The 26,029-nt window shown below is 35.8% G+C and overlaps 1 protein-coding gene across 5 annotated transcripts in view; it reads right to left on the bottom strand.

Moving 5' to 3' along the window:
• Positions 1 to 26,029, bottom strand: part of LOC145681245 (uncharacterized) — a 261,566-nt gene that overhangs the window by 231,453 nt on the left and 4,084 nt on the right. The window contains exons 2-3 of one of the 5 annotated variants that reach the window (XR_014130748.1): positions 18,250 to 18,444; positions 17,126 to 17,861 (exon numbers count right to left, since the gene is read on the bottom strand). The exons of 1 other annotated variant lie outside the window; for it this stretch is intronic. Coding sequence is in view for 3 of the 4 variants with exons in the window: in XM_081752800.1 (XP_081608926.1) it covers positions 9,246 to 9,717 (472 nt within the window). In the remaining variant the exon portion in view is untranslated. Of the gene's footprint in view, positions 1 to 3,726; positions 9,718 to 17,125; positions 17,862 to 18,249; positions 18,445 to 21,520; positions 21,832 to 26,029 lie in introns of those variants that run through there. 3 more of the 5 variants (XM_081752800.1, XM_081752801.1, XM_081752802.1) reach the window with 3 other exon arrangements.

The raw sequence follows: 26,029 nt of genomic DNA on the forward strand, positions 1-26,029 counted from the left end.
ATACGGTAATATACAAAACACAGACACCCTGTGATTAAGTGGTCCCGTAGGCTCATGGCGTCAGAAAAGAAACCACCTCTACTGGATATAATCCACGATTAAACCAAGCTGCCCTGGATTCCTATCACGAACTTTAATAGGCTCCTGTTGTATAATACTCTCTTGTTGCTTCTGACCTACAAACCCGCCTACATAGTTTTATACTTTCAGAAGAATATTACAATTTCCATGCATATTTCTGTCGCAAAGTGAAACTATTAACTTAGACATTTTGTTTGCAATACTTTTGTAAATATATGTGATATCTTTCTTTTATAGACATCGACTATACATTTAGCGACGTGAACCTTCATTTACTTCACATAACGTTAAGTAACTTACTCAAATTTTGTTTTGAAATTTCGTAGGTCTTCTTTCCTGATGTTATTACCCATCTATATAATACAATATATTGCACAATGTAATGTTATTCAGCTTAATTAAAGGCGAGATAGTTGGGTAAATGATCCCTTTTTCAACGTAGTATTGCATGTGCATTATTTACAGTTGACATATCTTGTGAATCTGTTCAACAGACAGTATTTTCTTTCTACTCGATTGCAAGTAATGTTTACAGGCCATATGTTAAAAATACAACTGTAGTTGTGTGATAGGTCTATACAAATATCTACATTTATCTCCATGATTACATCAACAACTATCACTTACATAAATTATTATAAATCCAAAGGAAATTTCTTCTACAACACACCACTGGTATTTTGCTTTAGAATTATACAAACTAGTAAACTTTTCTAACACACACATGAATAAAATTCATTGAACGGGACGAAAGTTTACTGATATAATTACACATGTACTAACGAATATATTATTGGATACCAAAAAATGTGATCCAAATTAGAATCGAACTCACGACCTTACACTTGTAAGTCCGGTGCGTTACCGGAAGCTAATACAGAGTAGTTCTGACGTATGATTACCGTTATGCTAGAGGCTGTCGAGCTCTTCAGCATGGCTCTAATGACACGTTAGAACGACTCTGCATAATGCCCAATAGTTTTAGCTTTTATTTATAAGATACTTAGCAAAATGATAGAAGCGGACAAAGTATTGCGTACATATGAAAATGAGGAAATAAAAAGCTGTTTAAAAATCTCACAGAAATATTTTGTTTACAGTAAGAGAACTACAAATGATCAAGTAAGTTAAACGAGTTCGTGAAATGCTTTCAATTGATTGAATAAATGATAGGATGTGAGCGAATGTGTAAGATATACAAGGTAAATGTCGAAACGATAAGAACGTAGCGTGGGTAACACATATATCATTATCTTAATGACGAATTAAATATCGTTGCTTTATTTTTGGATAGTAGTTAAAATAACAATCACTGGTGGCACTGGAGGAAAAACGGGTGAAGGAGCTACATCTTGCTTAAAATTCGCACGTCTGCCACAAATCTGTTACACTGCTCGAATGTTTTCATCTATGACTAGGAGTCAACCTAGTGACAAATATTCCACGAGTCTTCAGTACCAATACCCAAGTTAAACAAGTGAATATAGATTTAAAGTGTGAAACTAAGACTTCCAAACTAAGCGAATTCAATATTCAGACTGGAGGTAAAACATCTGTAAATACTGGTTGCAATAGAAAACAATGTCAATAATAGTGTTTGTTCTTTGGACATTGATTCCATGTAAAGAAGGGGTTATTTTCCCTTACTCTATTAATTCTGTGAAAATAAATGTTGAAAACTATCGTTAATTTGAAGTACTACCAATTTGAATAGAGGATGGAGGGATGAGATAGAAGCTACACTTGGGACGCTGAAAAGGTCTGAAAAAAATCTCTAAATCTTTTTGAGTCTTTCTCTATGAAAATCTGATAAATGAAGTACTAATACATTCAACAACTTCCGGTTTCGATGTGCTGCTGCGGGTTGTGAGGTTTTATATAAGAAACAGAAGTTATATGCTTTCCAAGTATAATTTGTCCACATCTATTATCATTTGGGTTTTATTACGATAACTTTTGAAACCAGAAATGGACAATTTCAACCTCTTCCGGTTTCATCTAAGAGTTAACGTAAAACAAAACCAATTCTTGTCAAATTAATGAATTAAAAAACACTCATATCGATATGTTTTATCGTTTTTGTTCTATAGATGTGTTAAAACTGGTAAGCTTGAAACAAGTTCTGTTTTGGAACAGTGTAGTCGATGCTTATGCTTACTTGTCCTGAGACGCTGGAAATGGCTGAAATCTTTTTAAATAAAATAATTACACGCTGTTTGTTACAATTTTCGTTTTACGTCGATAAAAGTTGAAACTGGAAAATGGTAATTTTAAACACCTATTGTTTGAATAGAGCTTCAACGCAAAGTAACGTTTTCTCGACCAGCAAACTCGAGTCGAAGAACACATCCATATTTCTTAGCGTTTTGGCTCTACGGAAATCAGTGTTTAACCCTTTACTGTTCACTATGACTTAGAGTTGACCAAAAAATCTCAAACTTGTACAGGATGATATATAGGCACTCTATATCATCTCTACTGATTTTGAAAATTTTCCCGCCAAAACTCTTCGAGTTATGAATTGTTACCATATGATTACATTGTACAATATGCCTGTATTCATAGGTGTAACCATATGGTAACATTGGTCAATATGGTGTGCTTGTTATGTAAAAACCATTTCTACTAGAGCAGTACGATAGCAAATTGAAATATAAGGCCAGTTGCAAAATACTGAATATATTTTAAACAGTGTTCAATTACAAACAATACTTTTGTGTTACAGCTCCTAAATAGTCATGTTATCAAATATCTGGGGCATATAATTACAACTTACAGACACTTGTCAAGAAATGATGGTGACTTTTTTTAGTGCCAGTTAGTATAAAAATGACAGTGTATTTATTTGGACTAAATAACTTACAAATAATGGTTATGGTATTGGATGTTTTCTTGCACTGTAATGTAGTGCTTATGGACATATTTCTTTACCATATAATAAAATTTTTAGAGCAGTATAGCTAGTTTCTATGAATGGAATACCAGGAAGCAGTTTTTGTTTTTATTTCAGTAAAAGACAACCTTGCATCACATTTCCTAACGTAATTCAACTAGTACCACATTTCTAAACCGGCACCTTCCTTTAGACGTATGGATAGGTCAGTGGGGTATATTATCTGTTGTAGTATCATCACTCGGGCGAAGTTTTCAGTGGTCGACCTGTCTTTCCTTGCGGTTTTATTATCGATTCTACAGAGGACCGTTCTCTCTTTGGTTTCCCATACGTAGCAAGTGCGTACGTAATATCAGAACTATATACCTTCAAATATATATCTAATTCTCTAACCATTTTACGGTCTCTCCTGCATATCAGTCAGCTGTTTACTACAGCCAAGTCTAGGATGTAGCCGAAGATTTTGAGGTACCAATGTTTGGCTTTCATTGTACGATAAATTATAGTTAGCATATTTGATTTATTCACTGCCCCTATATGTTTGTTTTATCATTTGATAATAGCTAGGCACTAAACATGCACTTTCTCTTTAAAACTTTGGAGTCAGCATCAGAATCGATTATGTCATCTGGTAGAGATGTAAGACCTTTTGGAATGCTATTATTCTGAAAAAAAGAAACAAAGGTAAAATTATTCTAAATCAGATATTTTTCGATTTCTTTTTATGAAGTAAATACGCGCGTAATTTTCGCCCTCGCATAATTTTCACATCCCAATTTTGAAGAGCAGTTTCTGTGTATTTTATTTTCCTCGCGTAATTTGCGCACGCGAGGATTTGGCAGTGATTTGTAAGAAACCACACGGCTTCTTAATCAATTTTTTAATGTTATTTTTCTACAAATATAGAATTAGTTGTTTGTTGTCAATTCTTGCTAGAAAGAAAATGTGTACCGGTATTTTCGTGTTATTTTGAGTGGGGAAAAAAATTAGATGATGTTCACTCATGTGGCTAATTTTTTCCCCCGCATAATTTACGCACACTTGTTTCAAAACAACTTTTTTCCTCTAAAAAAGTGCGAAAATTACGCGAGTAAATACGGTATTATTATTAGACATCAGACAATATTACCTATCAACCAACCAATACGCATTCTTTGGAAAGGTCGTCAGAACGAATCTTTAATTTACAGTACCCGAAGAAAAGATTTTATATGCAGCTATAAAGCCTAAGATTTTATCTGCAGCTATAAGGCAATCTTGGACTGGAATCCTGACCAGGATTCACGACGGACTCTTTGGGGGCAGAGAAAGGTTTCTCCGATGATCAGAATCTGTCGCAAGAGGGACACTAAGGAGAGGGGCAAACGACACTTCGTCCTGTGATGACGTAAAGATTTCTTTGAATTTAGTAGAGGTATCTTCCTCATCACACAAAACTAACATTAAAAAATGGGCCAATTATTTTTGCAAATAAGAAATATATACCACATATTACCGTGGGACGTAAAACTCAAACACTTCACTTTATTTTTCTTATTTCTAGTGTCGACTCGTCCCATGGGCAACACAAGTTTTGAACCGAAAGGTTTAAAGGAACCTCTATTCAAATTTTACCTGAACATATTCATGGTAATATTAAGCGTCGAGTGGTCAATTATTTGTTCCATTTTAGGTATTACGGACTAAGTTATACGGTGGAATGTTTAATTTTCTTTGTTTAGGAGGTATTTTAAAGAAATACTTCAGGAAATATGCTGGAAAATTGAGGATCTGATCCTCGCGAGGGCTTTCTTACCCTAAAATAACCTCGCTCTCAATGATATGTGGGAGAGAGCGAAGGACAGCTTCCTACGCGAGGATGAGGGTTAACGAGGGCGAGAAGAAATTTCCAGTAGGAACGCGAGGGCGATGGACAAAAATCCTCATGAGGACGAGTTTGAACGAGGTCGAGGGCCAATTTCACTGCGAGGGCCAATTTCAAGCATGAGGGTGAGGGCAAGCGAGGGCGATGGACAATTCCGATCGCCAGAGCGAGGGCCAACTTCCACTACGAGGCGAGGGTGATGGACAACTCCCTTCGCGAGGACAAGTTTCCGAAATGAGGACAATAATGAGGGCGAGGGCCAACTGCCACTGTGAGTGCCAGAGTGAGTGAGGTCCGAGTAAAATGAACATTATGTTCCAAAGAATCGAGTTTAAGAATGTGTCCACGCTTTCTGTTATTCCTTCAACTTATTGGTCAAATTCCGGAATGAGGGAAAAGTAGTAAAAGAGAACAATAACAAGGAGACAGAGTCGATTGGAATAAAACTCGAAAGGAAAGAGTAGTGCGTTGGACTAACCTCTGCTGTGTGAAGGGTGATGTATCTTACTTACTTGAAGTCGAACTCTACATGCTACAGTGAGTCTCAGCAAAAAGATTAAGTCCAGCTATATCTTGATTTATCGGAGACTGCTTAAAACACATCCGATCAGTTCGATAGTTCATGGTTTTCTGCTAACCGGAACTTATCTATGTCATCTCTAGACTCCTTATATAGTCTACCTCCTAGATTAACCTAGGGTAAGAATAGTGGAAGAGAGAGAACAAGGGGACTCCAAAGCAGAACAGAGGAGGTGGATCTGGAGTGGAGCCACAAAAGTTGATGGTATGAGGGAGTGGAGGGAGCGTTCCAAACGAGCTACACCAGCGCCACGGTTCCATCTGGCGGCAAACTAAGAAAATCCAGCCAGCTTATTAGCTATAGAAATGCTTCGCCAAAGATGTTTTTCATATCGTCGCTTTCAATACATAAGGGCTAAGCCGTCGTAAGGGGGCACGTTCTTGGGTGTCCCAAAACCCTTGATTAAGGCAGTGTACACGTACATTGAATCTCCACTGGACATATTTAGGCATATGTACGCTGTATGTGTTGCCAATTACCTGTTTAATTTTAGTTATAACTGTATTGATGAATGTGTATGTGTAACTGAATGTGAAGGGATTAATGGCAATATTGATGTCTTAATATGATTTTTTATTTCAGTTTCGTTGGTGAAGACAGCCAGTTGAAAATTACAAAAAAAAAAAAAAAAAAAAAAAAATCCTATCGAGGACATTTTTGATGTTTGAATATGTTTACTATACGTTTAACTTGAAAGATTTTTTGGACAAAAAATGAAAGGTTCATTTGTGGGCCAAAATTGTGAAGCAAGTGGACATAATAACCAAAATTGAAGTCAATTTCGTGCAGTCAATCGCGTAAATACAGTCAGTCACTCCTGTACATTATAATTTAATTACATGGAATGCATGTATTCATAATTATACTATCAAGCTTTGCCTGCACGTGGGGAAGAATTACACGTATTATAGGCGCGAGGAAGCAGTGTTTAATTCTTTGTTTTGTAGTAGATATTATCTTGAAGAGTAAAGCCAAACCAAGGGCGTATATACTTTTATCTTTATTTGTAGAAGATTTTTAATATGTAGTTGAGTAATTCTTAACAGTTGTTTGGTTACTTAATGTATTCCAGAGTTAATGTAATACAAATATAATATCCGCGTAAAAGTCAAAGACCTGATTGCTGAAGTACATTTTACAATGTTTCTCGAAATACTGCTCGATTGGTATCCACTTTTTATATAGCCTTTATTGTAGACTTCAATGTTTTGACTTGGTCAATTTTGTTTCCACAGGTACGTTGGTATGACGAGCTGTTTTAGCGCTATAGACGAAGCATGTAGCCAAAATTAGAGGCGTCTCCTAACGAAAAGCATTTCGGTAAAATCAAGAGGTTTCTTGTCTGGAACTAAGGAAAGAAAAGCAACCTCTTCTACTGAATTAATGTTGTATATTGTTATATTAAAATATACGTTTAATGGATGAGTTCGGCACGAGAAAACTATATTTTTACCTATAAGATTTCCCTTACGAGCTGCCTTTAATTTGGACATTCGACGCCTCTTCACATCCATAGTCGCACACACAGAGATTGTCTAACATCTAGTGCACGACCCTCTATATACTTATGAATCGTCCAATGGACTAAACGTTCGTTTTACCTGCGTTTTACGTCTACGGCAGAATACTGGGTGTTTGTGTACGTTCATAAAGCTCAGTTACTGACATCCGCACGGCATACATTGCACTTTTATGCAGGTACGTATCTGGTGTCCACTGGGCACACATTCTAATTCCTGAAGGTTTACTGGAAAAATTTTCGACAAAAGATTTACCTCTATTAGGGTTCACATCCATGACAAATGAACGTCTATAAACGTACACATCGATGTCTTGATCACATATACTGAAAATCTACTTACGTCCGCAATACCCCTCACTGACCCACTGACTCTTAAAAAAGCGGACATCTAATGGACGTTGCATGGGGTACTATTAAGATCTATACAAACGTTCAGTGGACATCCTCTTAGTGTTCTGTTAAGGTACACAATATGTTAATGGTTAAGTATCAATGGATGTTTACTTTTTCATGGACGCAGTTCGCACGTAACGTGTTGGTCCATCTTCCATTCATTTAGACGACCTGAATCGGCTAAATTCCTGGATCATTTTTGAATGAGCCTGTGCTGTGTAGGTGTTTTACAAAAATTGAATTTGCGAGAAAAATTTATAAACTCATGGTACCTGTGAGCTTTATAACCTTCATGTTTTAATATCTTTGCAGTGTTTGATCTTTTCCAAAATCTTTCTTCTCCACACTCCTTCGATATATCAGCTTTCTCATTAGTGTGTGCTAACATATGATTTGCCAAAATTGAACTTAAACCAGATCACTTTTCACACACTGAGCTCTTTTTTCTGTGTTAATTACTGCCTTCTGCCAAATGTTAATTTTGCACAAATCGTATCCCAAATTTTTTGCATGGGAGCTCCTTCACGGCTAAGCCGTTACCGTACGCACCTTTGGTGTGGGAATCCTGGGTTCGATTCCCGGCGGTAGCTCGTGTTTTGGATACCACGCTTATAAGAAAGTCCACCTAGTCTCGCTGCAGAACGGGACATTAAACTCAAAATCAACTTCAAACTCTTGCCATTGAAGAGAAATTTCACCTATATGTATTAACGTATGTATAAACAAATGCAGTTTGACGAAAGCTGTACTGACAGTCTTGGAGTGTATGAGGTTTTTTAACTGTGTATCAAGATATGTTTAGTCAAATTTGAACGTCGAAAAAATATCCCACCCCTTTGAGATAAGTAATGTTTTTCACAGGCATGTATCAACGTATGTTTAACCAACTTTGATCGTTCACTAGATTTATTTCGACTTTTCGCACATGTGAGATTTTCCACCTGAATGTATTAACATGTGTGCAGCTCTATGTGAACGTCGAAAAAATTTTTCCTACCCTCTTAGCATGTGTGAGGTTTTTCACCCTGTAGGTATTAACATGTGTGCAACTAAATTTAAACGCTGACAAAATTTGTTTCTACGCTCTTCCCATTTATGAGGTTATATGCATGTATGTTTTAACTTGTGTCTAGCATATGTGAATTTTTAACTTGTATGTATTAGCTTGTGCCTAGTTAAATGTGAACGATCAATAAATTTTTGACATTTGGATTAACATCTGTCTAGCTAAGTATGAACGTTGACTAAGCTTCTTACCACAATCTTTGCTTGTGTGAGTTTTTTCACCTGTATGTATTAACACGTGTATGGCTAAATTTGAACGCCGATTAAATTTCCACCACACTCTTCGCATATGTGAGTTTTTCACCTGTATGGATTAACATGTGTGTAGCCAAATGTGAACGTTGACTAAATTTGTTGCCGCACTCTTTGGATGTGTGAGGTTTTGAACCTGTATGTATTAATATGTGTCTAGCTAAATCTGAACGGTAATTAAATTTCTTTCCACACTCTTGGCATGTGTGAGCTTTCTCTTTTGTAAGTATTGATATGTGTCTAGCTAAACTAGAACGCTGACCACATTTGTGTCCACTCTTGGCATGTGTGAGAATTTTCATTGGTATGTGTTAACATGTGTCTAGCTAAAGATGAACGATGACGAAATTTTTTGCCGCACTCCTTGCATGTGTGAGGTTTTGCACCTTTATGGATTAACATGTGTTTAGATAAAGATGAACGTTCTCTAAACTTCCTACCACAGTCTTTGCATGTGTGAGGTTTTTCACCGGTATGTATTAAAATGTGTTTAGCTAAACTTGAACGTCGATTAAATTTCCCACCACACTCTTGGCATATGTGAGATTTTTCACCTGTATGGATTAACGTGTGTGTAGCCAAATATGAACGTCGACTAAATTTTTTGCCGCACTCTTTGCATGTGTGAGGTTTTTCTCCTGTATGTATTAACATGTCTAGCTAAAGTTGAACGCTGACAAAATTTGTGACCACAGTCTTTGCATGTGTGAGGTTTTTCACCAGTATGTATTAACATGTGTTTAGCTAAATTTGAACGTCGATTAAATTTTCCACCACACTCTTGGCATATGTGAGATTTTTCACCTGTATGGATTAACATGTGTGTAGCCAAACGTGAACGATGACTAAATTTTTTGCCGCACTCTTTGCAAGTGTGAGGTTTTTCACCTGTATGTATTAACATGTGTACAGCTAAACCTGAACGGTAATTAAATTTGTGTCCACACTCTTGGCATGTGTGAGGTTTATCATTTGTATGTGTCAACAAGTGTTTAGCTGAACATGAACGCTGACCAAATTTGGGTCCACACTCTTTGCATGTGTGAGGTTTTTCATTTGTATTGATCCTGTAATAAATTCAGTAAAATATTGAGTGGAAATCTAGGTACACTATATGGAACAACAAAGAAATGCAGAAGTTACCATCTAAAATAGAACAACAAAAATATTGAATTTTTATCGTGAGGCTTTTCAAGGTAATAATAAGTTTTAGAATGGTGAAAGTGCTATATCTCATAACTCACCATAACCAAACTTTCAGGATAGCAATAAATTTGTTCTGATTTTACACTTATTTGCGATACCAGGTTTTAAAAGTTATTTTTTTCACGTTTTTCTTTACCGGGTTTTCGTTTACGATCTCTCACACGCACGTAGAATCAGATGTGGGAAATTGAATGCACCCAAAATCTAAAATTTCATAAAAAGTGGAGATACGATGTTTTGCACTTTCCCCCCATTAACTGATTTATAATACTATTGTAATATTACATAAAATCTTGTAGATATTAGGAGAAGAGAACTATTGAGGTGTTTTAGTATCATTTCTGCTCTCCAAAGAAAAGCATGTCATTTAAATTGATATCTCAAATCGCATCTACATTTATCTATCAGTTATCGGATTTCACTCAAATGCATACTACCACCTTACACCATGGAATGAACATCTGATTACAGGTAAAAATGGTGGTACGCTCTCACTGACAGTACTTGTGTACTAAATCAAAAAATTTTTGTGGTATATAATTTAGCAATTCCGAGAGATTTTTGCAATTACAACTACCAAAACTGTTCGTATTATGACAAAGAAAGAAAACAAGACTATAACCATTTTTAAAATTTTGTACAAAATACGTCATTTCAAGCAGTATGCTAATCTCTACTAGTGCTTCTAATATCATTTGAATGCTCTGAGATATTAAGATTTAAACCGTTATACAATCTTCAAATCTATTGATATACATCTAAGTGAAAAAAGCACTCTTCTTAAATAAGAACGTTTGAGAATGCTACGCCCTGAATATTAACAAAACGAAAGAAACATGGTATACATTTAATTATAAAAGAAAGGCAGCTTTACTTTTTAAAATAAGTTAGCTATTTTGTTCAGTACCTACCTTTACCTGAGTTTCTATCATGTTGCTTTCATTCAAATTGGTATTATAAGGAGACAAGGAGGATCAAGAAATACACATCAAAAATTATCATCTCATGTGTCATTCTTGTCAAAGAAGGAAAATTAGCATAAGCTTATCCTTTAAAATAAACGGGTGAATGCACAGGTGTATTGGAAAATGCTATATTTAAGAGGGAGAAAAGTAACATTCAACATAATATTTATCAGTACTTACAGTTGAGATACAAATTTTCTGCTATAGTTTCAGGAAACATGTGAATACCTTGAAAGTATACTTTACACAGATGAGCACTTTGTCTCCCCATTTTGTTACTTTTTATTGTCTTTTTACGTTACTATCATTAGAATCAGTGTTCTATGAGTAAGAGAAAAACTTTACGCTAAAGCAGAGTATCTGACAAGTGGACTACGTTACGAAGGTGAAATTTACAACATACGAAGTTCGACAAGAAAGTAATAAGAAAATTGTTTCAGCTTCTGCTGGCAACGCTGCAGTGTGAAACCGTCACCAGAGAGTAGCCTTGGGCCTGCTCCAATAGCACAGCACGTGGAACGCACGAAATATTTTTTATTGTGAAGTTAGAAGTTAAAGAGTGCGATCGTATGTTCGACCCGTCACAACAACGGAAGCACGTAATATTGACCAGTGCTACGCAATCGCCTTCTGTATGAAACTTGGAGAGACTGCCTCGATAACGTACCGGAAGATTTAGCAGGCCTTTGGAAATATACTGTTACCAATAGCAGAGGTATATTGTTGGTACAAAATGTTTGCGGAAGGCAGAACAGAAATCGAAGATGAACATCGTAGTGGGCGACTTACAACAATATGGATGGAAGAGAGCATAGAGAGGGAACTTCTCTGAGAGGATAGACGATTAAACGTGAAAATGATTGAGGATAAACAACATAAATCGAGAAAATGTGCGTCTGATATTAACTGCCTCGTACAAGCTCCCTTACCCGGTTTGTAGTGGCGGTTCAAGTTTGGAGGGTTGCCAGCATCAGCTTAAAAAGACATTCTTCTTACGTTATTTTCGGGTCTCGTAATTAAAATCTTTACTGAAAACCAGTGGGCAAGTGTTATTGGCTTTAAGGAACGAAAACGAAAAATTCCCGTTGTTTACTAAATACATAAAATTACCATATGATTTAAATTCGTGGGCAGATCGATAAACCACAAAATTTTTTCTCCCCAAGTATTCCAGCTGAAATGGAGAAATTGCATGACGAGATTGTTTGAAATTTGTGCTACAGAGATTTCTTTGTTTTCCTATGTAGCTCTAGCGACACAAACTTGAACTACGAAAGAAAAATGGCGTCCTGTTACTTTCCCTCACATGTGAAGAGAAGCCAGTCATGATTAGATTTCAATGAATCAAAGGGCATACACCAAGAGAAAATTACTGTAACATGCGTACCGTATATGGGTACGATTATATGGACTGTTGCAATGTTTCCAGTTATTGTGCATTCCCCAAGTTCCAGGCACCCGGTAACAGCTTCAACACCGCAGATTATCAGCGCCATCCAGCCAGCAATTCTAAGTGACCATCGTGTGCACGTGCGAACCTTATTGCAGAAATTCAACATTTACTATGCTGTAGTGTACGACCTTGCTCAGGACACATTGCAATTCCATAAAGTTGGTGCTCGCTAGGTGCTTAAGAACTTGACAGATAACCACGAAGTTCAGCGAATGATGACATGCTTGGATCACCTAACGCGTTATGCCATCTGTATGCAATCGTGGATGTCTTGGGCATACTATTAGACGCCCGAGACCAAGCACGTCTTTATGGAGTGGAAACATACTGGTTTCCAACTCGACAAAAACTGAACGTAATTCAATTTGCGAGAAAAGTGCTTGTGACAGTGTTCTGGGACGTTTGTAGTTTTTTGGGGGGATTTGTTAAACACTGGACAACTGTAAATGCCGCAGCGTAAATTAAAACTTTGGTTAACGTTGCGTCGTAACCTGCGTGACAAACTCCGCTACAATAATGGTGATAACGTCAAACTTCATCATTACTGCCAGTCCACAAGTCTCTTTCGTCTCTCACTTTCACATCTCTATGTTCTCATGAAGAAATTCCTCACCGGTCAAAATTTTGCGAGATACGGAAGTGAAAACAGCAGTCCGCACATTCCTATATTCCACCATAACAGACTTTCATGAACAGGGCATCCTGAAACCGGTACCACGCTCATAGACATGTATGGAGAAAGTTGGTGACTGTAGAAAAGTGGATCAAATACGTAACTTTTTTTGTGCTTTGTTTGGTTTTGGTATATTAAATTTTTTGGGGAAAAAATACTGCGCGTTGCTTTCGATATGATCTCCTAATAAGATGTATTGCACAGATATTCATTACACACCATCTGATGCAGTTTAGTGATCACAGCTTTGCCAGAAAATAAAATAAACTAAAAGAAAATAAACTAGGATACCTACATTTCTGTTGGAATGTCATGAAAAATTATTCAACTGTGAACCCATACATCTTAAACACTACATATAGACTAGTTTCGGTATTCTAACATGTAAAACGTCTAAAACTGCAGAAGGTCTCGTGGCACAAAATTAAAAAAAAAATCAGGCAAACAAAATATTTTCATCATTATTCATATAAATAACGCAATTTCCCGTTTACTTATGTGAACTGGCAAAACGGGCCACAGAATCACATTTTTTTCTTAAGTAAATCTAGTTCAAATTACCAGTTTTGTTCGCGAGTTAATACACAAAAATATTCAAAGGAGAGCACCTTGTGGGAAATTTTTCTTCAGTACATCTACTTAGTTTTAATGGCTTATACATGGTATAACCTTTTTTACGCGATAGAGGGATTGAAAATTATGATACAATATTCTTAATGTTGGATTAACACTTAACTTATATAAATATTCAAAAGGCCGAAACTAGAAAAGAAGAACACATTTAAAATAAAAATTTTAAAAAAAATATCGTATTTCGAGGATTCACCAACGGATTCCGAAGAAAATACACATTACACTTATACTTTCTTAGTTAAAGTTTCTTTTTCTTTGTAGAAATGCGTCTTGAAACTGGTCAATATTTCAATCCAGCCAAAAGTATGACTGTGAAAGTGCAACGATTCTGAGCCAGTGTACAATAAGTTTACCCTGGCTCTGTATACGGAACGATCTCTGGAATTCAAAAGTTGAAGTTAAGCATTGGTATTTTTGATATACTGTTTTAGAGGTATCGGGTGCTTGTTTCACTGGCTACAAGCAAAGAACTTATTGTGCATACGTTCACGAAATTATGAATGAGAACCTAAAGAGTTAAATATTTCCAACAGACCCGAGTTCCAACAGAAGTTTTGATAGTAATTTTTGCTGTGTAATTTTACCTGCATACGTGAGAACTGAAGAAAATGCAATATACTCTTCATCGTTAAACTTAAGTATACATACGGTAATATACAAAACACAGACACCCTGTGATTAAGTGGTCCCGTAGGCTCATGGCGTCAGAAAAGAAACCACCTCTACTGGATATAATCCACGATTAAACCAAGCTGCCCTGGATTCCTATCACGAACTTTAATAGGCTCCTGTTGTATAATACTCTCTTGTTGCTTCTGACCTACAAACCCGCCTACATAGTTTTATACTTTCAGAAGAATATTACAATTTCCATGCATATTTCTGTCGCAAAGTGAAACTATTAACTTAGACATTTTGTTTGCAATACTTTTGTAAATATATGTGATATCTTTCTTTTATAGACATCGACTATACATTTAGCGACGTGAACCTTCATTTACTTCACATAACGTTAAGTAACTTACTCAAATTTTGTTTTGAAATTTCGTAGGTCTTCTTTCCTGATGTTATTACCCATCTATATAATACAATATATTGCACAATGTAATGTTATTCAGCTTAATTAAAGGCGAGATAGTTGGGTAAATGATCCCTTTTTCAACGTAGTATTGCATGTGCATTATTTACAGTTGACATATCTTGTGAATCTGTTCAACAGACAGTATTTTCTTTCTACTCGATTGCAAGTAATGTTTACAGGCCATATGTTAAAAATACAACTGTAGCTGTGTGATAGGTCTATACAAATATCTACATTTATCTCCATGATTACATCAACAACTATCACTTACATAAATTATTATAAATCCAAAGGAAATTTCTTCTACAACACACCATTGGTATTTTGCTTTAGAATTATAGAAGCTAGTAAACTTTTCTAACACACACATGAATAAAATTCATTGAACGGGACGAAAGTTTACTGATATAATTACACATGTACTAACGAATATATTATTGGATACCAAAAAATGTGATCCAAATTAGAATCGAACTCACGACCTTACACTTGTAAGTCCGGTGCGTTACCGGAAGCTAATACAGAGTAGTTCTGACGTATGATTACCGTTATGCTAGAGGCTGTCGAGCTCTTCAGCATGGCTCTAATGACACGTTAGAACGACTCTGCATAATGCCCAATAGTTTTAGCTTTTATTTATAAGATACTTAGCAAAATGATAGAAGCGGACAAAGTATTGCGTACATATGAAAATGAGGAAATAAAAAGCTGTTTAAAAATCTCACAGAAATATTTTGTTTACAGTAAGAGAACTACAAATGATCAAGTAAGTTAAACGAGTTCGTGAAATGCTTTCAATTGATTGAATAAATGATAGGATGTGAGCGAATGTGTAAGATATACGAGGTAAATGTCGAAACGATAAGAACGTAGCGTGGGTAACACATATATCATTATCTTAATGACGAATTAAATATCGTTGCTTTATTTTTGGATAGTAGTTAAAATAACAATCACTGGTGGCACTGGAGGAAAAACGGGTGAAGGAGCTACATCTTGCTTAAAATTCGCACGTCTGCCACAAATCTGTTACACTGCTCGAATGTTTTCATCTATGACTAGGAGTCAACCTAGTGACAAATATTGCACGAGTCTTCAGTACCAATACCCAAGTTAAACAAGTGAATATAGATTTAAAGTGTGAAACTAAGACTTCCAAACTAAGCGAATTCAATATTCAGACTGGAGGTAAAACATCTGTAAATACTGGTTGCAATAGAAAACAATGTCAAAAATAGTGTTTGTTCTTTGGACATTGATTCCATGTAAAGAAGGGGTTATTTTCCCTTACTCTATTAATTCTGTGAAAATAAATGTTGAAAACTATCGTTAATTTGAAGTACTTCCAACTTGAATAGAGAGTGGAGGGATGAGATAGAAGCTACACTTGGGACGCTGAAAAGGTCTGAAAAACATCTCTCTAAATCTTTTTGAGTCTTTCTCTATGAAAATCTGATAAATGAAGTACTAATACATTCAACAACTTCCGGTTTCGATGTGCTGCTGCGGGTTGTGAGGTTTTATATAAGAAACAGAAGTTATATGCTTTCCAAGTATAATTTGTCCACATCTATTATCATTTGGGTTTTATTACGATAACTTTTGAAACCAGAAATGGACAATTTCAACCTCTTCCGGTTTCATCTTAGAGTTAACGTAAAACAAAACCAATTCTTGTCAAATTAATGAATTAAAAAACACTCATATCGATATGTTTTATCGTTTTTGTTCTATAGATGTGTTAAAACTGGTAAGCTTGAAACAAGTTCTGTTTTGGAACAGTGTAGTCGATGGTTATGCTTATTTGTCCTGAGACGCTGGAAATGGCTGAAATCTTTTTAAATAAAATAATTACACGCTGTTTGTTACAATTTTCGTTTTACGTCGATAAAAGTTGAAACTGGAAAATGGTAATTTTAAACACCTATGGTTTGAATAGAGCTTCAACGCAAAGTAACGTTTTCTCGACCAGCAAACTCGAGTCGAAGAACACATCCATATTTCTTAGCGTTTTGGCTCTACGGAAATCAGTGTTTAACCCTTTACTGTTCACTATGACTTAGAGTTGACCAAAAAATCTCAAACTTGTACAGGATGATATATAGGCACTCTATATCATCTCTACTGATTTTGAAAATTTTCCCGCCAAAACTCTTCGAGTTATGAACTGTTACCATATGATTACATTGTACAATATGCCTGTATTCATAGGTGTAACCATATGGTAACATTGGTCAATATGGTGTGCTTGTTATGTAAAAACCATTTCTACTAGAGCAGTACGATAGCAAATTGAAATATAAGGCCAGTTGCAAAATACTGAATATATTTTAAACAGTGTTCAATTACAAACAATACTTTTGTGTTACAGTTCCTAGTCATGTTATCAAATATCTGGGGCATATAATTACAACTTACAGACACTTGTCAAGAAATGATGGTGACTTTTTTTAGTGCCAGTTAGTATAAAAATGACAGTGTATTTATTTGGACTAAATAAATTACAAATAATGGTTATGGTATTGGATGTTTTCTTGCACTGTAATGTAGTGCTTATGGACATATTTCTTTACCATATAATAAAATTTTTAGAGCAGTATAGCTAGTTTCTATGAATGGAATACCAGGAAACAGTTTTTGTTTTTATTTCAGTAAAAGACAACCTTGCATCACATTTCATAACGTAATTCGACTAGTACCACATTTCTAAACCGGCACCTTCCTTTAGACGTATGGATAGGTCAGTGGGGTATATTATCTGTTGTAGTATCATCACTCGGGCGAAGTTTTCAGTGGTCGACCTGTCTTTCCTTGCGGTTTTATTATCGATTCTACAGAGGACCGTTCTCTCTTTGGTTTCCCATACGTAGCAAGTGCGTACGTAATATCAGAACGATATACCTTCAAATATATATCTAATTCCCTAACCATTTTACGGTCTCTCCTGCATATCAGTCAGCTGTTTACTACAGCCAAGTCTAGGATGTAGCCGAAGATTTTGAGGTACCAATGTTTGGCTTTCATTGTACGATAAATTATAGTTAGCATATTTGATTTATTCACTGCCCCTATATGTTTGTTTTATCATTTGATAATAGCTAGGCACTAAACATGCACTTTCTCTTTAAAACTTTGGAGTCAGCATCAGAATCGATTATGTCATCTGGTAGAGATGTAAGACCTTTTGGAATGCTATTATTCTGAAAAAAAGAAACAAAGGTAAAATTATTCTAAATCAGATATTTTTCGATTGTCTTTTTATGAAGTAAAACCTTCAAGCATGAAATAGATTTTGGTAAATATCTGGATTCAAACAACGTGATTTAGAATTGTATTATGCTACATAGAATTTACTGAAAATACCAGTAGCAAGTTATAGATATTACGCCAATGGATGTGAATAGTGAATATGTAGGAAACAAAAAGGGAAGGGTTTTTATCCACTTTCTACTAGTAGTTTTGAAATGTATATTCAATATCAAGCATATAATATGCTACAATTTAGCAGCAACACAAAGAAAATTTGCAATAGCAGAATACTTCTACGAGATGCATAAACATATATAGGTGCTAAATGATTCAACATACCTCACTGTCAGGTACATAATCTTGATCTTGAGGAACTTAGGTCTTCATCGGATTCGGACGAATCAATGTCAGGCAACTGCGATGAATCGGATATGACACCTGTTGCTCCTTAAGACTTTTTCGTAAAACACACTGACCGAGATACAATCCCCATCCATTTTGAGCGACGACGAACTGAACTCTGAAATGAACAAACTAAAAAATATAATAAGTCAGTAAGCTATAAATTTATTTCTCATAGATCAGCGTTCAGGATAGATCTGGGTAAAAGAAAAAGGGGTACACAAATTGTACCTAAAACACATTTACATTTAACGATATCCCATATAAAAGTATTATTAGAAATGGTGTAATACCAACAAAACCTTTACTGACAACGCCCCTGATCACAGTTCACTAGATTTACGAAAGCCGAAAATGAAAATGGACACTCCTTAATGAAACAAATTGATGAACCAAACTCTAATATGGAAAATTTCACAGAGTAAAGACACATAAAGCATTTGTTTCATGTATGAATATCGACAATTCAGTAAATACACTTGTACATAAAATCGAGAAGAATACAGCTCAATAAATATTATAATTTTATTTCCTCATTGAACAATGTAACCATATGGTTACGTGAGGTTTAACAGCCCTAAACGTACTCGTAAAGTGATATAATTGATAAAATTAAATTTAAAATCTTTCAGTTAGGCTTTATAAACAACTAGAAGTCAACAAAACAAAATTACGGTTACTTACCTAACAACCAGGAATATTTCCTCTTCACCCTCTGTGAATTCTGGCTTCTACTAACAAACACAAAACATCTTTCCCTCGTAAAGTTACCCGAACCCACTACAAGGTGTCAGAACGAGTCAGCGTACGAAGCGGAAAGGTGCAGCCATATGGTAACAATGACCAACAACGGAATATTGAATTAGCGTTTACGTTAGACAAGTTCGATTATTTTGTAACCATATGGTAACGAAAAACAGTAAAGGGTTAAACCGCAATGGTAAATCTAAGATTTCCGTTTCTCTTATAGTGCTGTAAATAGTCAGGTTGAACCGTTTGAAGAAAATACTTCTCCCTATCTACTAGTGTTTGTTGTGTGGCGATAAATGTTGAAACCACACATCGTTATTTCTAATCACTTCTTGTTTGAATAGAATCTCAACGCAGGAATTGAACATGTTCTTTAAATGCCAAATCGATTGCAAGAAACCGCAAGTTAATAGCTTTTAGCGCTTCTGCTGTAAAAAAAATCAGTTCTGAAATTGGATGTAATTGTAAATGGGATCAACTTGCCATTTTAAAATTCTTTGAGTTTTATGGTCAACGTTTCCACCGGCTAGGCTAAAGGAGACAGTGATGATAAGAAATGAAAGAAATTGTGGAATGATAGTAGCGGGATGGGGGAATAAGCCCGACATAACCCACGCACACGGTGTTTGTCCAACACAAAGTTCACTTGGCAGCACTTGCGTTCGAAACAAGGACCCATGCTCCAGAAGCGAACGCTCTACTACTGAGCCAGTGCGTCCTCACTTTAAGAATGTTGAGGATAGTCATTATACATTGTGTTGCGAAGCTGAATCCTCTGCACAAAAGTGTTTCTCGTTATCATATGTTGCAATTAAACGCCGAATTGTTTTCACAGACCCGCATTACCCTACCTGCTACCGTTTTCTTTTTGACACGAAAATGAAATCTAAGTGTTATGCCACACGCTTATGCCGACCAGGCTAAACGGGACAGGGATTATGAGAAATGAATGAAATATCGAAACGAAGAAAATAGAACCCCAAGGAAACCTACTTACACGGTGTTTGTCTACCACAAAGTCCGATTGGCGCAAGCTAGGATCGTAGCACTGCCTCGGTGTATCAGAGGTGAATGTTCAAAAATTGACCCGTTTTAATTAAAATTAAATGAATTCTTTATATTCACGTCTCACGAGTATGTCGGCTAGTCTAAAGGACAAAGGAATGATGAAAAAGGAATGAAATATTGAAATGAACAAAAAAGAACCAAGAAAAATCCACATACACACGCTTGTCTGTTATTGTTCAGAAGCTATAATGTTGAAACTGGAAATGGTCATTTAAAAAACTAGCGGTCGGAATAAAGGCTTAACGCAGAAAATGGAACCTACATTTGGGAACTGAACCGATTGTAACAAAGCATATCTCGATATCCCTTACCGTCTTTTGTAGATAGAAGTCAGTATAGAATAGAATTATATTATTAAATTTCAAACACTTCCGAATTTGCTAGATTGTTGCGCGTGAAGTATGTCCTCTTTAGACCGTCTATTGAATGTAAAAAGAAGACACTTGTCAATATCTGTTATCGTTCCCGTTCTATGGTGACAAATATTTAAACCGAAACGCATCATACTCGGTTTCAATCGCTCCGGTTTGAATAGGAGTTAGCAGAAAATGTAAGAAGCTGAAGTAATAGTGAATTTGAACAACATCCGGTTTTGACAGAGTTAAAGACAGTCATGATACTGAATCGTTAGAAACAATCGCTTCTCGTTGTGTGTTACAGCTACCTTCTGTGGCAATAAAGGCTAAAATCAAAATGACTAAACTGAATAAAGTTCGGTTTGAAAACAGGGTTAACGGACAAAATTGGACCTATCCTTACGACACTGAAATACTTAAAATAAAATCATCTTGAAAGCCTTGACCGTTTATCTTGTACGGGAATCAGTCATGAACCGGACGTCATAGTAAATTTGAATTACTTTCCGTTTCGGGAGAACTGAGCGAAATAGCGCAAGTAGTAGAGCGTTGCCTTCGCATTCGGGAGGTCTTGGGTTCCATTCCCGTTGTCGACCATCCTGACTGGTGTTTTCCAGTCCCCCTCAGTCCTACTAGGCAAATACCAGGATAGAACGAAGTAAATAGGCCCTCGCCCACATCTTCCCTATTCCTTTTGATTTTTATTGTTGTTGTTAGGTATCCACTATAAAATGGCCTCTGAGCTGTATTTGGTAATTGTTAAATAAATAAATAATTTGAATAGCCTTGAATGTTGTGCTAAGACGATGAATCATGCACAAACATTCGTTTCTCGATATATTAAAATTTTCTATTAAATATATTAAACTTATGCACGTAGCACCTTAAAAGTCTCAAAAGCTGCTTTGGTTTTATGGACATTATGTAATATAACTTACCAAAAAGACTTCTGTATACATTTCAAAAAATTAGAGATGGTATTATCTCAGATTCAAAACCATTTTCAGAAATGAAAAAAAAATCCTTGATTTTAATTTTATTTTTTACCAAAGCATACAAGAAATATTTCTACAAAATGCAGTGTGATTCATTCACTGCTAAGAGATTACAAAAATATTTATTTCACTCGTATAATAAAAGTAAAATAAGGCCGAAAGTAAATATAAATGCAAGCTACAGTGGCGAGAATAATCCGCATAATGTCAAAAGACTTTTCAAACGAAACAGATAAAAAAAATTGATTGTTTTGTATCTAGGGTCATTCTCACGTCCAAAATCTAGAAAAACAGCAACACATGATTTATTTTATTCATCTAGTAATAAAGACGACCTCAGGTTCCATTTTCTGAAATTAGAAGAAAAAATGCAATACAGAAGATGGTTGAAGCTCAAAATATACTTGAAATAGAGCGGTTGGGAAACTCTTCGTGGCTTGTACTAGAGATCTTTTATGTTTCCTAAATTCCCAAAAATGATATCAGTTTATGTCACTCACCGAAAAAATGACAGGATCTCAATTTTAACCATCCGCAGTTACAAGCCGAAAAGCAGCACTTTAGATGCCCAACCTTCCAACAAGATTATATACAACGATCAAAAATGTTTTCATAGCTTGCCAGTAGAGTTGTCATGTCAAATATATACTTCGACGATAGTTTCCAATAAGGTACAAACAAGATATTCTAAGCCAGAATGTGTTTGAAATAGAACGAACCAAACTCTGTTTGTAACTTGTAGCTAGATACACTCTTACATTTTTCTCACATCCGGAAAGATAAAGCTTAAATTTACGACAATTATCTCATAAAAATTACAAGATAAAAAAAATTATACGTTTCGCATTTTGAAGTTGAATGGTTCCGATTAAAAACTACAAGTCTAGAAAACGTTACGAAAAAGTTACCAATCATTCTATTTGAAATGTTATCGAACTTCGAATTTGTAATGGTAGATTTTCTGTTTCTCAATGCAAAGGATATAATTTGAAATTTTCTTATATCTATTGCGTGAGTAAAATATATATATATATATATATATATATATATATATATATATATAATTTTGTGCAAACTACTGTAAAAATGTCATCAGATACCAACAACGAAATTCTTTTCTTCTTCTATTTTCCATTTATTCTAAATTTTGACCTGTTATTTACGCCAATATGAAAAAAAAAACTATCATGGAAGTGTTTCATTTTAAATAATCATATTGAAATTTCAACAATGAAACAAATTGAGTTGTTTTTCTTTTTAGAATTTGGAAAAGTGTACGAAGGCATAGGTATGAGGCATGAAAAAATTACCAATAATTCTATTAGATACACGCCTTGAATTATGAACGATTAATGGTTTATTTCTCTTTTAATATAGGGTACAATTTGAAATCACGTCAATTTTGTTAGACCAATGTAATGGGTTAATATCTTTTCTAGAATCTATAGGAGTGTAAATATCGACCTAGATATGTCACGACCTATTTCCTAGCTTTTCCTCCTTGAAGCGGGTTTCGAAACATTACGGATCATTGGCGATATTCTCAATATTAAAGAGGGAGAGTATTTCTGAGATTTGTTTTTCATATTAGAAAATAAACTGCACGCTGTGATTTCCTCAAATATTCAACGAGTATGATTATCAATATACATTTTGCAATTATATTTCTTGTGTGCTTTGTTCAAAACTAATTTAAAATAAATAATTCTTATTGCACTTGGTTAGCTAAAAATTATTATTGTGAACGGCATTAACTTCTGTTTCATTATTTCCAGTTGAAACACCAGCAGTTGCATGAAAATAATTTTTAAAAATGCTGACGAAAATGCTCCGTTTTGATTACAAAATATGTTTTTTATGTTTTTCTGTCGGTGATCCATATGCAATGGACCTCTATGGTGTAAAAGACAATAGTACTGATAACGTTACTGAGGATATCCCATTAGAACGAGTTATTCGTAGCCTCACATCAATCATAGAAAATAATGCCAAGCACGAAGTCCCTTTCTATAATTTCTTCACGTCTTATGACGTTCCTTTAGAATTAGAAGGAAAAGGCAATCGACTAACAAAACAGTAAGAGATAATCGTGTTCAACAGTGTCCTGTGACTCCACAGAAAAACTTGTTAAGGACGAAGGAGCAAAGTTTGACGCCAAAAGTGATGGTTATGTGTGCTTGGTAAGGTGGAATTAGAGTGCGTTTGTAATTGTTGGTTCAAACTGTTTTACAAACTTGCCAGTAGAATCAGTGAGGAGATACTCTAGTGTACATAAAATAAAAGTTCCAATTAGTCGACCATTTGTTATTCAAAAGTACAATGAAGGAATGGGAGGAGTTGATGTTATGGATGGTCTTCATGCATCATACACACCCAAACTCAGTTCCAAGAAATGGTGGTGGAATTTTTTCAATAATGCGCTCAATTTAGCAGTTGATTCTTCTTGGAAATTGCATTGCGAATTTAACACGAACAATGAACACACACATCTAGTTTTTGAGGGAAGTTACCATGGGTCTTCTTTGCATTGGAAACATGGCATCAGTTAGGACAGGTCCAAGATCGCATATCCCTATCGAAGCTCGAAACTCTGACACGCATTACATTGTAGATGCATCACAAGAACGATGAGTAGTGTGCACATCTAATACAAGAAAAATATGTTTTCTGTGTCAAGAGAGGTTACATCACAAGTGTTCTCCAAAGTACCATAGGTTGTAAGCATCTTTTCAAAGACCTGAAAAAAAGACTGTTAGCTTATGCTCAGCAAAATCCATGACTATAAATATACCACATTGACCTGACACCTAGTCTTCCGTTTCAGGCGCTGCTATCGGCTAAAGAATTCCACTCTCTTTCGCTAAGGATCTCTCGCTTAGCAGCTGCTGAACACTTATTGGCTAAACGCATGGGTGTCGGGGTGTGAGCTTTAGTTCGAATTTTTGCCACGGCTCAAGACATTTTGGCAGCACAATAGTATCGAATTTGAAAAACTTTTTTTGCTATTATAAGTTTTTCAATTTTCTAAAAAGTACTAGTTATATAGTTTATCAAAAAAATACAAATAAATACAGGTACATATACTAAGAGTAAGTGAATTGTAAGAATGGTAAATATATATCTAAAATAAAAGCTCTTAGATATTCAAGTGTACTCATACGTAAAAACGTCGAGCCCTCCAATATATATTTATCCTCATATCTACCACAAATGTAACAAGAGAAGAAACGTTAGATATATTTGAGTTTGCTCTGTGTATAAACAATGTCTTATACTTTCAAGTATTAATATATGTAATGTGTAGGGAAGATATGCAAATCGTATTTCGTATATATATATATATTTGGTCTAGGAATTAATTCGTGCGGTTGGACAAGAGATGGCGCAACGAACGGAGCGTCCCACAGTTCCGTGTATCCACACATGTGTTGCAAACCCGTGTCATCGCGTATCGTTCGTAGTATAGGGCAGTGGATTAAAGCGTCAACAACACCAGTTTGTAGTTAAGTGAACATGGCGCAATTTGTGCCTGATAAAGTGTTTTTGCGGGGTGTCCTGCTGCATTACTTTAACATGCAGAAAAGTGCGACTGAAAGTCATCGTATTTTGGTGGAAGTGTATGGTGACCATGCACTAGCTGAGCGAACGTGTCAGAAGTGGTTTGCACGGTTTAGAAGTGGTGATTTCGGCTTGGCAGACCAAGAGCGAGCTGGACAGCCAAACAAATTTCAAGACGAAGAATTGACAGCATTGCTCGAGCAGGATTCGTGTCAAACGCAGGAACTTGCAGCAGCATTAGGCGTTGATCAGACAACAGTCTCCAAACGCTTGAAAGCCATGGGAATGATTCAAAAGATGTCACATTGGGTTCCACATGAATTGAAAGACAGAGACGTTGAAAGACGAAAAACCATTTGCGAATTGCTGCTTCAACGACAGAGCAGAAAGGGGTTTCTGCATCGAATTATTACGGGTGATGAGAAGTGGATCCATTACGAGAACCCTAAACGAAAAAAGGCCTGGGTGAAACCAGGTGAACCAGGTCCATCACAACCAAAACGAGATATTCACTGTGTAAAGGTTATGCTGTGCATATGGTGGGATATGAAAGGTGTGGTGTACTATGAGCTGCTGCAACCGGGTGAAACTATGAATGGAGAACGTTATCGACGACAATTAATGCGTTTGAAGCAAGCTCTGGCCAGAACACGACCAGAATGGGAGAACAGACATGATAAACTTATTGTTCAACATGATAACGCTCGCCTACATGTCGCAAAACTGGTCAAAACCTATTTAGAAAATGTCGGATGGGAAGTTTTACCCCACCCGCCGTATTCACCAGACGTTGCTCCTTCGGACTACTACTTGTTCGATTGCATGAACAACGATTTGATTGGACAGCGGTTTGCTTCTTCAGAAGATATCGAAACATGTGTCTCTGACTCGATCGCTTCCAAGGATGAGGACTTCTTTCGCCACGGAATCCGTACATTGGCTGACAGATGGGCGAAAGTGGTGGCTAGCGATGGACAATATTTTTCTTAA

This window comes from Thermobia domestica, chromosome 3, assembly GCF_964235325.1.
Source record: "Thermobia domestica chromosome 3, izTheDome1.hap1.1, whole genome shotgun sequence".
Classification (NCBI taxonomy): Eukaryota; Metazoa; Arthropoda; class Insecta; order Zygentoma; family Lepismatidae; genus Thermobia; species Thermobia domestica.